The 14992-nt window shown below is 40.9% G+C and overlaps 1 protein-coding gene across 1 annotated transcript in view; it reads left to right on the forward strand.

Annotated features, from left to right (window-relative positions):
* Positions 1-425: 425 nt before the first annotated feature.
* The window catches only part of gc (GC vitamin D binding protein), a gene marked incomplete at its 5' end in the record, with an annotated part of 43897 nt that continues 29330 nt past the window's right edge, over positions 426-14992 (forward strand). The window contains 4 exon segments of the mRNA XM_081366238.1: positions 426-489; positions 849-919; positions 1175-1177; positions 1179-1307. Of these exon segments, the coding sequence (XP_081222364.1) occupies positions 426-489; positions 849-919; positions 1175-1177; positions 1179-1307 (267 nt within the window).

Consider the following 14992-nt stretch of genomic DNA (forward strand, 5'->3'; position numbering starts at 1 on the left):
TGAATTTGGGACAGTGAAAAAGTAAATGTTAAGCTTACTTTAATATCAAAGTGAAAGCTAATATCTCTTTCCAAGAGATTTTTAGCTTCCTACTTAATGCCAAGCTCAAATCTGAAGTAAGATCTTGACTAATTTAGATAAACTTTAATATTCGAATGTGAGGTTCTGAGAATAACCTTTAAAATGTTCACAAAAGCCAAAAGTTCACAAAAGCTAAAAGTTAAAATGTTGTTTTAGCTGTCAAGCTGTGTCATGGGGTCAAAGGGAAAGCCAGAGTCTTGTTTGCATTTAAACATTTACATAACTGTCTGTTTTTACTGAAGTTAATTTTTGACTATGCACACTTTTGCCTCTTGTAAATCTGCAATGCAGAGGCAGTTCCTAATTTGATCTTGAAATTATCACATTATTACCTGTGGTAAAATATGAGGAACACAACTCTCATTTTAATTATTGCTTTAATAGTTCCAGCTTTGCTTGCTGACAAAGGTAGGAAGATCAGAATTGACCTAATTTAAGATTATTTTAGGTGCTATATTTCCACAGTGGTAAAAGGTAAAATCATTTTTGGCTCATTGTCAATATATCTCAGTTTAAATGTTTAATATTGGCACTTACATGATGAATTTGTGTTAATAATGTTAGATTAAATCTTAAAAGATTAAGTCAGCATATGCATTGAAATGATGTAATATCAGTTGTGTGCAGGTGGGGAGCTAGAGCTGATTAATAAATTAGCCATAGGGACAATAAATAGTAAATTATAGCTAATGACAGCTATGTTGATTAGTGCATTTGTCCTTATTTTTTATGCATTTATTCTTCATTGTATTTTTGTGTCTCTACAGGGAAGAATTATACCAAAGAAAATGTTTGCCAAGAGCTCAAAGCCATTGGAATTGAAAAATTCAAAGAAATGCAAGTATAAAGTTATTTTAGGATTTACACAATTCTTAGTCTCAACCACAGTTTATGGATATATAAATATTTGGTTCTCACGTATAAAGTTATTAAAAATTAGTTTTAACAATTATTTTGTTATACATAGCTTAATTCCATTCACTTTTATCCACAGAATAGGCTATCCCTGCATTTCTGTTTGATATATAGAAAAAAAGAGGAGATTCTTTGAACATGCTTGCATAAGTTATGTTTCTCGTCAATCCTTCTGCAGGTTCACTGTCCTCTACAGTCAAAAGTTCCCGAATGGCACATTCGAGGAGGTGAATTGTGTGGCAGATGAAATGACCAAGCTTGCAGAAAAATGCTGCAAAGATGATGCCATTCCTGACTGCTATGATAAAGGAGTAAGTGGTTGTCCTTTACGATAATGACATATTTTGTGTCCAAAACCAAACTCCATTCAAATGAATCCCAGGTGTCAGGGAAAAGTTATGCAAATACAAATCTATTAGCCATTAGATAAAACACAAAAGACGACTTTCACACTGTTCTCAACTTAACTGTGGGTTATCGTATTTTTATTAACCGCCAGTTATGATCACATCTAAATCAAACATTTCACACTGGTCATTTTGAATGAGGGGTTACCACTGCTTTCAATGAAAACCTGCTGGAGAGAGAAAGCAGTCCTAACCAGGTGTTGAGGAATTGGTTGATTAGCATCACCTCCTCATGCTAGTAAATGCTCCCAGCAGGCACAGGATGTAGACTCCAACATCGGTCAGACGTTAGATTTTGGTTGAAAATGCAAATCGGGTTGACATCTTAATCAAACGTTTGTTTGACATCAACCTACGTTGGGCAGACGTCGCATTTTGGTTGGAATAAACACCCAAAAATAAAAACGGCAATGCATAAAAAATATAAAAAATGTATTTAAATAAAAAAGGTGAAATGCATGGCAGGACACTTATTACTAAACAGATATACTTTTTTTCTGTCAGACGTCTACAGAAGTTCTCATTGAGATATAGGGCCCTATTTTACCGATCTAAGCGCACGGCACAAGTGCAGTTAGGACATGTCCGAATCCACTTTTGCTAGTTTAATGACAGGAAAAATGGTCGGCGCGCCGAGCACATGGTCTAAAAGGGTTGTCCCTATTCTCTTACTGAGTAATGGGTGTGTTTTGGGTGTAACATGCAAAAAACTAATCAAAGTGTAATTTCCCATTCCCTTTAAAAGCCAGTTATGTCTCCAGAGAGGAAACAGATCTGCTTGTGCACGAGGTTAAAGCGTGCAAGCAGACCATCAACGGGACATGCCGGTTTCCACCATATCTTTATGTACACAATATTAATATTTTACATTGTACTCCTTTTATTTTTAATATTTGGCTAGTTTGTGTGCTGCTGCGCATCCATGTATGTGTAATAAGCAGAGTGTATGCGCGTTGTGGAGCCGCCGATAGGCACACATTACTTACGCACTCTTTAAAACAAAAAAAAAATACTGCACCATTGACTTTAGACCAGGTTTCAGTTGGTCAATGGCACTGTCTATTTCAGTTGCCTCAAAATAGCAACGCTCCAACAATGCGCTTGAACACACCTCGTTTTCAGTCCTGCACGCCCATGGGTGCTCAAATGGGCGAAAATGCATTTGCTATTTGAACAAAGTGGCGCAGGACATGAAAATGATAACTGCTTCAGGCTGAAACTAGCAAAAAACACTTGCGTCGTGCCGGGTGTGTGATAGGGCCCTTAGATGTTAATGTCTGGTTGAAAATGTTTCGTTTGAAGTCACCATCATTGTAATTGTATTTTTTTACAGTCTATGGGACTGACTTAAAGTAGTTGGAAGTTGAGAGGTTGATATTGATATAATAAAATAATTAGTTAAAATGCTAAACAAAAGTTACATAAAAACGTTTCCTTTCATAATTTAAAACAAACAATTTTTGATTATTTACAAAGTTTTATGAAAGGAGATTTTCAAAGAATTATTTTGGCACAATGGCGCCCCCTCCCGTCCGGCGCCCTTATGCACTGCATACACTTACCCCGTTTTTACACCACTGGGTATGAGCTGTTGGCAGTGATTGCATCGTGGTTTGTTTCATGGGTTTATTTAGCTAAAGAGTGGACTGAGGAGCATTAGTGATGACACATTGAAGGAAAGAGGCACACATTTATTAAGTCACCAGTGTGGTGATAATAATAATAATGATAATAATAATAATACATTTTATTTATAATGCACTTTTCTAAACCCAAAGCGCTACAGACAGTAAAAGCAAATAAAATACAGAAGTACAAGAGTAATACAGAAATAATCATTACAGTACAACAGGGGCAGGCGGATTAAGATGCGATCGAAACACGGGTTTTATTTTGGAGACATGAAGGCCGGGATGAATCCTCTTGTACGCTTGAGGAAGGTTGAGGCGGACTGTCACCGGAATAATAATTTTGGTGATAGTGAACGGGCCAATGAATTTGGGAGCTAGCTTATTAGAGACGGAACGGAGAGGAATGTTCTTGGTAGAGAGCCACACTTTTTGACCAGCGACGTATACGGGTGGCCTCGACCGGTGGCGATCGGCCTTAGCCTTGGTGCGCGCCCCCACTTGGAGCAGAGTCTCACGGGCTCTGGTCCATGTGCGGTGACACCTCTGGACAAACGCATGAGCGGAGGGGACCGCGACTTCGGATTCCAGACTGGGAAAAATTGGTGGCTGGTAACCTAAACTACATTCAAACGGAGATAGGCCCGTGGATGACACTGGTAACGCATGGGCGTACTCCACCATTGAGATATGTTGGCTCCAAGAGGAAGGATTCCTGGCAGCCAAACACCGCAACACTCTTTCCAAATCCTGGTTGGCTCTCTCGGTCTGGCCATTGCTCTGGGGGTGAAACCCTGAGAACAGACTAATGGTCGCTCCCAGTAATCTACAAAACTCATGCCAAAATTTGGACACAAACTGGGGTCCTCTGTCGGAAACCACGTCTATCGGGAGGCCATGTAAGCGAAAGACGTGATCTACAACGGTCATGCTGTTTCCTTGGCTGAGGGTAATTTGGGCAAGGGAATAAAATGAGCCGCCTTCGAGAATCGGTCCACCACGGTCAAAACTACCGTGTACCCTTGAGAAGGTGGGAGGGCGTTGATAAAATCTAGCGCAATGTGGGACCAGGGTCTCGAAGGGACAGGCAGTAACCCATCTGGAGGTCGATTGGAAGTCTTACCAGTGGCACAGACAGAGCAAGCCAAAACAAAACTGTGAATGTTGCGTGCCATAAGTGGCCACCAGAATCGTTGCTTGACCATAAAACTGGTGCGATTAACTCCTGGATGACAAGCTACATTGGAACAATGCCCCCACTGAATAACGTCTGACCGTAATCCCTCCGGCACAAATAAACGATTCGGTGGGCAACCGGGCGGAGGCGTTACCCCTTCTAAGGCCGTCTTGACCTTCGATTCGACCTCCCATGTGAGTGTGGAGACAAATAGGGTCTCAGGTAAAATGCACTCAGGAGTAGACGGGCGTTCGGAACGGTCAAAAATGCGCGATAAAGAATCGGGTTTGATGTTTTGGAACCCGGGCGAGAACCCGGTACAAGAGAGAAAAATCAAAACGTCCAAAAAAAAAAAGTGCCCACCGAGCCTGCCTGGAGTTCAATCTTTTGGCGGTTCTGATATATTCCAGCTTCTTGTGATCGGTCCAGATGATAAAAGGTACCCCCAACCCTTCTAACCAATGACGCCATTCTTCCAACGCTAACTTGACTGCCAACAATTCTCTGTTACCAATGTCATAGTTACGTTCGGCAGGCGATAAACGACGAGACAAAAACGCGCAGGGATGCATCTTGTTGTCCGTGAGAGAACGCTGGGAAAGCACTGCTCCTACCCCCACCTCTGATGCGTCGACCTCCACCACAAACTGACGTGATGAATCAGGGGCTATCAAGATGGGAGCTGAAACAAAGCAGCCCTTCAGTTTGGCAAACACAGCCTCAGCTGTGTCTGACCACCTGAACGCAGTTCGGGGGGAGGTCAAGGCAGTCAGCAGCGCGGCTAGTTGGCTGAAATTGCGAATGAAACGCCGGTAGAAGTTGACGAACCCCAGAAACCTCTGTAGGGCCTTACGGGAATCTGGACTTGGCCACTCCACCACAGCCTTAACCTTCTCAGGATCCATGCGTACTCCCTCAGACGAAATGATGTACCCTAGGAAAGGAACAGACTGTGCAAGAAAAGCGCATTTCTCCGCCTTGACAAAAAGCCCATTCTCTAGCAACCTCCGAAGCACTCGTCTGACATGTTGAACGTGATCCTGGAGAGACAAAGAAAAAATCAATATGTCATCCAGGTAAACATATATGAACTGATCAACCATGTCTCTCAACACATCATTGACGAGTGCCTGGAAGACCACTGGGGAGTTCGATAAACCGAACGGCAAAACCAAATATTCAAAGTGACCCCTGGGGGTATTGAAAGCGGTCTTCCACTCATCCCCCTTCCTGATGCGAACCAAATGATATGCATTACATAAATCCAACTTTGTGAAAATAGATGCTCCCTGCAACCTCTCGAAGGCTGAAGACATCAACGGCAAAGGATAAGTATTCTTAACCGTGATGTTGTTCAACCCCCGGTAATCAATACAAGGTCGCAGAGAACCATCCTTCTTCCCCACAAAAAAGAATCCCGCCCCCGCTGGAGAAGAGGAAGGGCGGATGAACCCAGTAGCTAGAGAATCAGAAATGTATTTCTCCCGTACCTGGCAGGAAATCTATAGCACAGTCATAGGGACGAAAGACATGAGGCATAACAGTCATCACTCCAAGCAGAAACAGAGTTTTGACCCCACTCTATCCTGGGTCCGTGTTTCACCAACCACGGGTAACCCAGGACAATAGGAGCGTGAGGTGACTGAGTGAGGTAGAGTGAAGTCCTCTCAGTGTGATTCCCTGAGGTGATGAGTGTGATAAGTCCAGTGGAGTGAGTGATACCCGGGAGTTCTTGGCCATTGAGTGCGTTGATGGTGATAGTGCTCTCTAAAGCAGTGATGGGGAGGTGAAGTCTACGTGCCAGTGAGAAGTCCATAAGGTTTCCTTCCGCTCCCGAATCCACCAGCGCCTGGCAGCTGAAGGAGTGTTCCACCCACTGGAGTCTAACCGGGAGGAGAGTAGCGCTCGAGGGTCCGATCATGGAGAGCCGTCTTACCGCCGGGCTTGGCCTTTTAAAGGACAGGTGTTGATGAAGTGGCCGGGCTCCCCGCAGTAGAGACATAGATCCATCGAACGGCGATGTTCTCTCTCCTCCCGGGAAAGCCGAGCTCGACCTACCTGCATGGGTTCAGGATCGTTAGAGGGACTGACCGCGTTCATACTCCTGGGACTGGGACTCATGGTGAAATCAGCCGCAGGCATCCGGTACGGTCGGCTCTCTCTCTGTTGAAGACATGCATCGACCCGTAATGCTAGCTCGATAAGTCCATCCAGTCTCTTGGGCAGCTCCAATGTATATATTTCCCTCTGAACGCGGTCAGCCAACCCATGCAGGAACATGTCCCACTGCGCCTCCTCGTTCCATTTTCACTCGGCCGCCAGTGTTCGGAACTCTATGGAATAATCGGAGACTCACTGTTGGTCCTGGCGAAGGTCGGCGAGTTGGCGGGCCGCCTCGCGTCCAGCGATAGCGTGGTCGAACACTCGCGTCATCTCCTGCTCGAGTGCCTGGAACGAGGAGCAGCACTCATGCTTGTTCTGCCACACCACTGTTCCCCACAGAGCCGCGCGTCCAGAAAGCAGTGTCATCACCAAGGCTACCTTCGACTCCTCAGAAGCAAATGTCACAGAGAGAAATGTTGAAGAGAGAAATAAATTGAGCACTTGGTTAGAAACGTTCTGCAAAGATTAGGTTCGCCCGAATACCTCTCTGGTGCGGGAATGCGCGGCTCTGGTTGATGAAAAGTCCCTGGGGGAACAAGCGGGGGCGGGGCTAGCGCAGTGGGAGCTCTCAGGTGTTGGAATTGACAGGTGAGCTCGGACACCTGCGTTACCAAAGCCTGTATCGCCCGTCCCGAAGCTCCGATCTGCTCGTCCTGGCGATCCATCCGGGCGTGGTTTCCGGCGAACATCTGCTCAATTCCGGGAGCACTCGCTGAATCCATAAGTAGGCGTTCTGTCATGGTGCGCTAGAAAATAGTCAAGGATTCAAATGCGAGTGAATTGGTCTTTATTTCACAGTCAAAAAGAGAATAGACAAGAGGGCTCAATTTGACAGGCGGAGATCACAGGAACAACTCAGTGAAGAAAGTAGCAGAAAGACCCTCAGGCAAACTCAGTGTAGGAATGGCAGATAATCCGCGGGCAGACTCGGTAACGCAGGGACTCAGTAGGCAGATGCAGATCCAGGTGAAGGAAGATGATCCTCGGCGAAGCGTCGTAGAACCAGCATGGAAACAGGACTGGAAACAGGAGAACAAAGAGCACAGACCTAGGAGATCCTCCACAACCATCTGACAAAGACAAGACGAGTAAGCAACAATAAATAGGACATCCTCATTCAGAACAGCTGGCGCTGATCGGCTCATCAGTGAATAACGAGCCAGCTGATGAGCCGCGCCCATTCACTCGACACGCACACACATAGCGAGGGAGAGTCAATGAATCCATAAACCGTGACAAATGTGGGAGCATCTCTAACAATAAAGGAAGTGCATTCCATAACCTGGGTGCAGCAACAGAGAAGGCTCTCTCCCCCATAGATTTTAATCTACAGGGAGGCTGCTGAAGACTAAGTGAATCAGTAGACCGAAGGGAACGGGAAGGTGTATGCAGGCTGACTAAGTCACAGATATAAGAAGGGGCTACTTCATGCATAGCTTTGTATGTTAATGTGAGAGTTTTAAAAGCAATACGCGACCGAACAGGAAGCCAATGCAAGCTATAAAGCACGCCTGTAATGTGCTGACGTGGTGAAGTGTATGTAAGCACACGTGCTGCTGAATTCTGGATGTACTGCAGCCGTTTTATAGATTTAGCAGGTAAACCAACAAATAGTGCATTACAATCAATCCTGGAAGTAACAAATGCATGAATAAGCCTTTCAAGCATCAGGTAGAGTAAGGGCCTAATTCTTACAATGTTTCTGAGATGATGGAATGCAGATTTTGTAATACTCTTAATATGTGAGTCTAGGTGAGCTTCAAAAATCACACCAAGGTTACAAGCATAAGAAGATGGAAATAAAACACTATCATCCATAATCAAATAAAAATTTCTCCCTTTGTGAGTAGCCGCGGGTGTGCCAATCAGAATCAGACAGACAGAATCTCTGTCTTGAAAGAATTCAATTTTAAAAAAATGATGGTGCATCCACGTTTTTATTTTCTGCACACACTCCGAGAGAATTTTAGAGGTGACAGTAGGATCAGATTTGGAGCTGATGTAAATTTGAGTATCATCAGCATAAAAGTGATACCCCAAACCATATTTCCTAATTATTTGCCCCAAAGGAAGCATATAAACACTAAACAATATGGGACCCAGGACAGATCCCTGAGGAACACCATGGCGGACTTGTCCAATTTCAGATTTGTTGTTTCTCAAGACAACAGACGGGAAACAATCAGTGAGGTAAGAATTGAACCAGTTAAGCACAGTACCAGTGATACCAAGCCAGCTCTCCAGCCTATTTAGCAGGATGGAATGGCACACTGTGTCAAAAGCTGCACTGAGATCTAGATGGTAGAGGCTCCTGAGTCGCCTGAGACAAGCCGGTTTTTCATAACACTAACCAAGGCTGTCTCTGTACTGTGTCCCTTTATAAACCCAGACTGAAAATGTTCGAAAAGCTTGTTGGATGAGAGTGGAGTTGTGCCACAACAACACGTTCAAAAACCTTAGCAAGAAAGGGCAGATTTGCGATTGGCCTGTAATTTGATAGGTCTGACTTATCACATCCAGGCTTTTTAAGGACTGGTGTAATAGCTGCAACCTTTAGGGCTTTTGGAACAATACCAGTTGTAAGAGAGGTGTTCACAATGCCACAAATGAGGGGACTAATTGAAGAGAGACACCCCTTAAGAACAGATGTTGGGATTGGATCAAGGTACGAGTAGTTGTATTCATTGCCATCACATCATTTTGAAATACAATCAATAGTGACTATGTTAAAACTGGAGAATGCAGTTTCAGGAAAACTAACTGGATAGGTCTCTCAGGAATCGCAGAGCAAGGTACCAAACCGATAGACTTATAGATGCTTAAAATTCTATCCATAAAAAAACTAAGAAATTTGTTACACTCCTGCACAGAAGAACAAATTGATGGCTTTGACAAAGGGGAACTGGAGCGCTACTGGTATCCCTTGTATCCTCTGGTGCTCTTGGAAGGGTTAAATGTTCAAAAAATTGGAAAAAATCCAAGTCCAGGCACTCAGTAGGTTACAAAAAAGTAAAAAAGCCTTTATTGATTAGTAGAGGGCTAAAACATTGAAGATAAAAACACCAACGTGTATCGGCCCACAGAGGGATGTTCCATAAAAGACGCTTAGAAAAGCGGGGATTGAACTCCAACACCGAACTTGAATGAGCCTAACAAATAAGTTGGGGCTAAAGTGGTTCCATAAAAGGTAATTGAAGTTCACGCAATCTCACTAATTTGATCCAGGTTTATCAAGTCTAGATAATTGCGTGTGCATGCGTTTTTGAAGTAGCCCTAGAGGTCGATCGTGGATCAAATCGATCTACCATCAAACAGCGTATATTTTGTGCTGTTTTATGCGTTTGTGATATGTTTTTTTTTTTTTTCCTCAGTGCAAAACTTACATTTAACAGTTATATTCTCCATCTGTAAATGTTATAAAGTCATGCAAATGTATCCATTTTGCTGCTAATCTTCATATTGAACGAGCGCTGCTGCGTGCATGCGCGCCAAATGAGCGCAATAATTCTGACTATTAGACTAAAATATACATTTTGCTTGGAAAATTAATATGCGATATTTTATAACACTAGAAATATCTTCTTATTATAATAATTTATCTTTAGGATGTTGGATAAGTTGCAGTGAACTTCTAGCGAACAGAAGTACTTCAGTGAACAGAAGTAGCCTAATTCAGGGAAGTTTATTTTAAGAAACTAAATATATAAAGATACAAAATATAGTTTTGGGTATAGGACCTATGCTACTTAATAAAGATGATGTATACTTATTTAGAATGCTGAGAATTACAGCTTTTAATGCAATACTTTTTTTGGAGAAAGCAAGAATCCCCAGTTTTAAATAAGTAGATTTAGTTTCAAAAGTACACTATGGAGAGGATAACATGAAATTAAGAGCAAATGTATACATTTTGAAAAGATATGTGCAACTCTAAAATCAAAGAATATTCCATAAAATAAAGGAATATATATTAGCCTACATTAACTACATTTTTATATAACCCTCCCTCCCTTTTATTTCTAGTTATTTGGGTTTTTTTATTTATTTATTAATATTTATTTATTGTTTTTTGTCTTTTCCCCCTTAAATCATATGTAAAGTGTCTAACTATGTACTTTTTGGTTATTGTTCTAATCATGTGGTTTTTAGGCTATGTGTTGGTGGGTATTATCACAAAAGAAAAAAAAAGTAGAAGGAAAAATAAATAATAAATGAATATTTATTGGGGGAAAATATGATGTCTTTAAAGGAACTGTCCATTTGTATAATTGTGTTAAATGTGTTTGAATTGAAAGCCACAATAAAGTACATAATATATAAATATATATATATATATATATATATATATATATATATATATATATATATATAAATGCTTAAATATTTGTTATTTGGACAATAGATGTGCCTTATTTAGAATCTTAAACCTACAAGTGAATTTTTATGATAACAATAACTGTACTATTGTAATGGAGGGACTATTGTAATGGGGTAAATCAAATGTAGGCTAATATACTGCCAATTACTAAGCTCAGATTCATCTTACCAGTTAAAATTTATACTGTGCTTTTGTAATTATTTATTTTTTAATTTTGTGATTTTAACTTCTGCTTTAAAAAGCTTTTTTTTTTAGATTGTGTTCTAATGTTCTTCTAATAATCATAAACATGTAATACAGCTGCCAAACAAAACCAGAGAGAAATGTATTCATAAATCTTTAAAACAATCTAACTAAATCTTGGGCACAAAACATTCAGCCAGTAAAAAAAGAAAACCTGTAGTATATATATTGTATCTATCTATCTATCTATCTATCTATCTATCTATCTATCTATCTATAGTGTCTAATTTATAATTTTAGCCTTATTTAAGTTGATTTTGTTGTACACTGTGTATTTATTTTTGGACTAATAGTGGTTAATAAAGTCCAATAATGGTATGAGAGAGTGTCAGTGGTAATATCATTAGCCAGGTTTCCATCCAAGTGTTTTTTTGCGAAAAAAGGTTTAGCGCATCAAAATGTTTACCGATATAGCTGATGGAAATGGCAATTATCGATATTTTTTTGCAAATGTCGACACAATCCTTTTCCGTTTAACTTTAGCGCATACATTCTATGTCGATACTTTAAATGACGCGAAAAAATAGTTTGGAAACACTTTTTGTCGAAAAAAAAGGGCTTTAACGCAAATAAATGTGGTGTCACATGATTTTCATCACGTGCGCACTAGCGGCGCCAGGATTTTGGTTTAAGGTGAATCAAAGAAAACTGGGCCAGTTAAAATAAGCCAAAAAAAAAAAATCCCCCTTCATCTCCGTTTCAGCGCTTTTCTGCGGCACTGAGGACAGCGACTCAGTAGCCTACCTGAATTTTATGCGTAATTAGCATAGGTTTAAAATAAATTAAACAGGATTTTTTTGTTGCTTTTTTAATACAATTACAATTTCATTTCATTTATTGTTTAATAAAATTATAGGCCTATTATTTTTAGTTTATTAACAGCAACAACAGCTGTAAAGATGAAGTTGACGATCGCCATCTCCGTAGTGAACGCACCTATATGCACATCATGGATTACATAATCAGAGAGTAGCCTATTTCTTTTCGTTTTAAAAATTGTTAAAAAGACATTTCAAGCTTTCTTAAGATATCATGTCTGTGAGGCATATGCTGAGTTTCGTTAAGTTAGGATGAGATGCGCTCCTGTTCACGAGCAATGCAAGTGACCGCGCGGGCGCCTCTATGATTGTTGTCTGCTATATTTAAATATTTTTATTTATTAAATGCAGGCAATTGGTTGATAAAAAAAAAATTAAAATTAAGATACAATTTATACAAAACGAAATTCACTTTAAAAAAAGTCTTTCAGCAAAACTTAACTTAATTAAGTGGTCAAAATCATGTCTGACCCGCTCCATGTCTCTCGATATTGCTCATCCTATCTTAGTCGTGCGGTTTACTTTTCATAATCAACATAGATGAAAAAATAACATTATAATATTTTAACAAATATGAAACTAAATGCGCTTATTTAATGGCAACAACACAGTAGGCCTACAGATTCTCTATTTGTACAAATTGCTGTACATTTATTTTATTCTGAATTTTGTACACATACCTTGAAAGGCATTTCTTTGTGCATGCATGTAAAACATATCTGCAACATTTATCAAGTTCACTGATAATTATGCGTGCATTTATTAATTATTATCAGAGAGAGAGAGAGTGTGTGTGTGTGTGTGTGTGTGTGTGTGTGTGTGTGTGTGTGTGTGTGTGTGTGTGTGTGAAACGGCACAGGTTTTGTGATTTTGGCTAAAAACGGCATAGGCCTAATTATCTTTAAAGACCACTGAGAATGTTTAAAAATAGCTCAAAATATGATCGGAGTGGGACTTTACTGAATAATGTAACAAGGAGCATGTAAACTGCGTTGTTTGTTTATGGAATGGATCGCAAATAGATCTGAATGAAGAAACGTACAAAACCATAGTAGAAAATGTACCAGGCCCACCCGGGCCCAATGGTAGCGCCGCGGCTGCGTGCAAGGTGCAGTCGTCACAACAAAAACCATGGCGGACTCGGAGCAGTACTCATGAGATGTACACACAGCATATCGATGGACGGTTGTTTTACCAACCCCGAAAGTTTCGCCCACTACTCTTTAGCCTACCCGGCGCAGGTTGCCAGCTTGTACAGGGCAATGGCAATCCGCTTTCGTGTCGGAACCGGTGGTCGGGCAACCTGGTAGGCGCAACATCAGGACCAATGAATCCACACAGCATCTCAAACGTCGGCCGTGTCATTCTAAAATGTTGCACCCAGAGACTTTCTGTAAAGTGTCTCTCCACAACTTTCTCCCAGAACGCCGTATTGCGTGGTCTCTCCCAGACCCTTGGACTTCGTCGCATAACGGTAGTTAATTCAAGCCCTATCAGATGAGCAACTGTTAAATTCTGCCGTCGTCTTCTGATATTTCGGACACTTGCAATTATTTGTGAAATTGAAATGACAGTAAGCTGGCAAATTTCAATTAACTGCCTGAATACTCTCTCCATTATTATTATTATTTTTTATTTGTTTGTTTGGTGTTGGGGGTGTGCTGACTGGAACCCCAGAAGGTAGAATTTGCGATAAAAAATAAAATAAAATAAATGATGTATGGAAACGGCTCAAGTGCACATTTTTTTTGCGATACACCAAAACATATGCGACAAATCGCTTTCGTCATTCGTGACGTCATCACGCACACAATCGTATCGGTAAAAGGCCAATTGAATAGGCAAAGTTCGTAATGTTTTTTTTATCGCATATTCACTTTGTCGATAACATAGCGCAAAAAGTGGATGGAAACTAGGCTAATGTGTTCTTGTCGGTCATTGTTAGAGGACCTGTGTAACAGCTGAGGCTTAGCCTGACAGTTAGCCTGCCCTGGACCAGGCTAGTTTTCCAGCATAAGTTGCCAGGGTAACTGAGTTTGAACTATTTTAAGTTTGCTTTATGAAACAGAATCCACCGACAATAAGTCTGACTAACCAAAATAAGCCTGGCTTGTATTCTAATCTTGTTTTATGGAACAACCCTCTGGCCTTCATCAGGGTGTTGGTAACAAACAGACAAACACAAGCAGTACTTATAATTGCATTGGTTTCAGGTTCAGGTTTTGGCCACTAGAGGCAAAAGTTAAAGTCATGCCTAATGTTAGAGGTTACATCATACAAGCAGAGCCCGTCTACGGAGAGCCTTGGCACTTCCTATTAGCCCCATTGTATCGATCTTGGTTGCAGTTCCATTAGAATTCCACTGGAGGTGATCGCGGGCGAGTGCAGACTGAATGGGAGTCTATGGGGCTAGACGGCTAAATGTGTCTCTTTCACCCGATTGCCTTTGAGAAATCTCAGATTTTATTGTAAGTTTTGCAAGTTCAACATGGGTTATAGGTCGAAAGTTGAATGATCGAGTACTTATTTCTTTTCGATTTCTTACAGGTTGAGTTGTTGTAGCCCATAACACGCTAGCATTCTGCTAATATGACATTTTAAAAGACTTTTTAAACCAAATAAGTGACTCTAAAAAATCTACCACCCAGCAATGTGTAATTTCTTTGCATCTCCTTTCGAATACAACATTCAAATTACTAGACAAAAAATTATATCCTGAGAAAAGTGGATTTTGAGGGTTTTTCGCCATAGACCTCCATTCATTCTGCACTCGCCTGCGAGCGCCCCCGCATGGACAGAGACGTGTTACTGCAGCCAGTCCAGAAACCGGAAGTAAGTAGAGAGTGCAAAGTAGAATTCTCTTCCTATTAGACATTCTCTGATACAAGTACAAGGCAAAATAAGAGATCTCCAAGTGGAAAACCATCACTTCAAACAACTAGTTGTAACATAAACGACTCTGGGTAAATGCGAATTATCTCAAGGATATAGGGAATTTTGGAAATATTAATAATCATAACTCATGGTCATAATTCATAAGTCGCATGTACATTAACTTTATCAATTATCGAGATTACCTTGTTCTGTAACTGGTCTGATCATCAGTCATTCGTCCAGCGAATAAATGTAAGATTTTCACAGTTAAGAAGGGGGTATTTACAAACTCCAAGAAAGTTTTATCT

This window comes from Scardinius erythrophthalmus (genome assembly GCF_964197995.2).
Source record: "Scardinius erythrophthalmus genome assembly, chromosome: 5".
Classification (NCBI taxonomy): Eukaryota; Metazoa; Chordata; class Actinopteri; order Cypriniformes; family Leuciscidae; genus Scardinius; species Scardinius erythrophthalmus.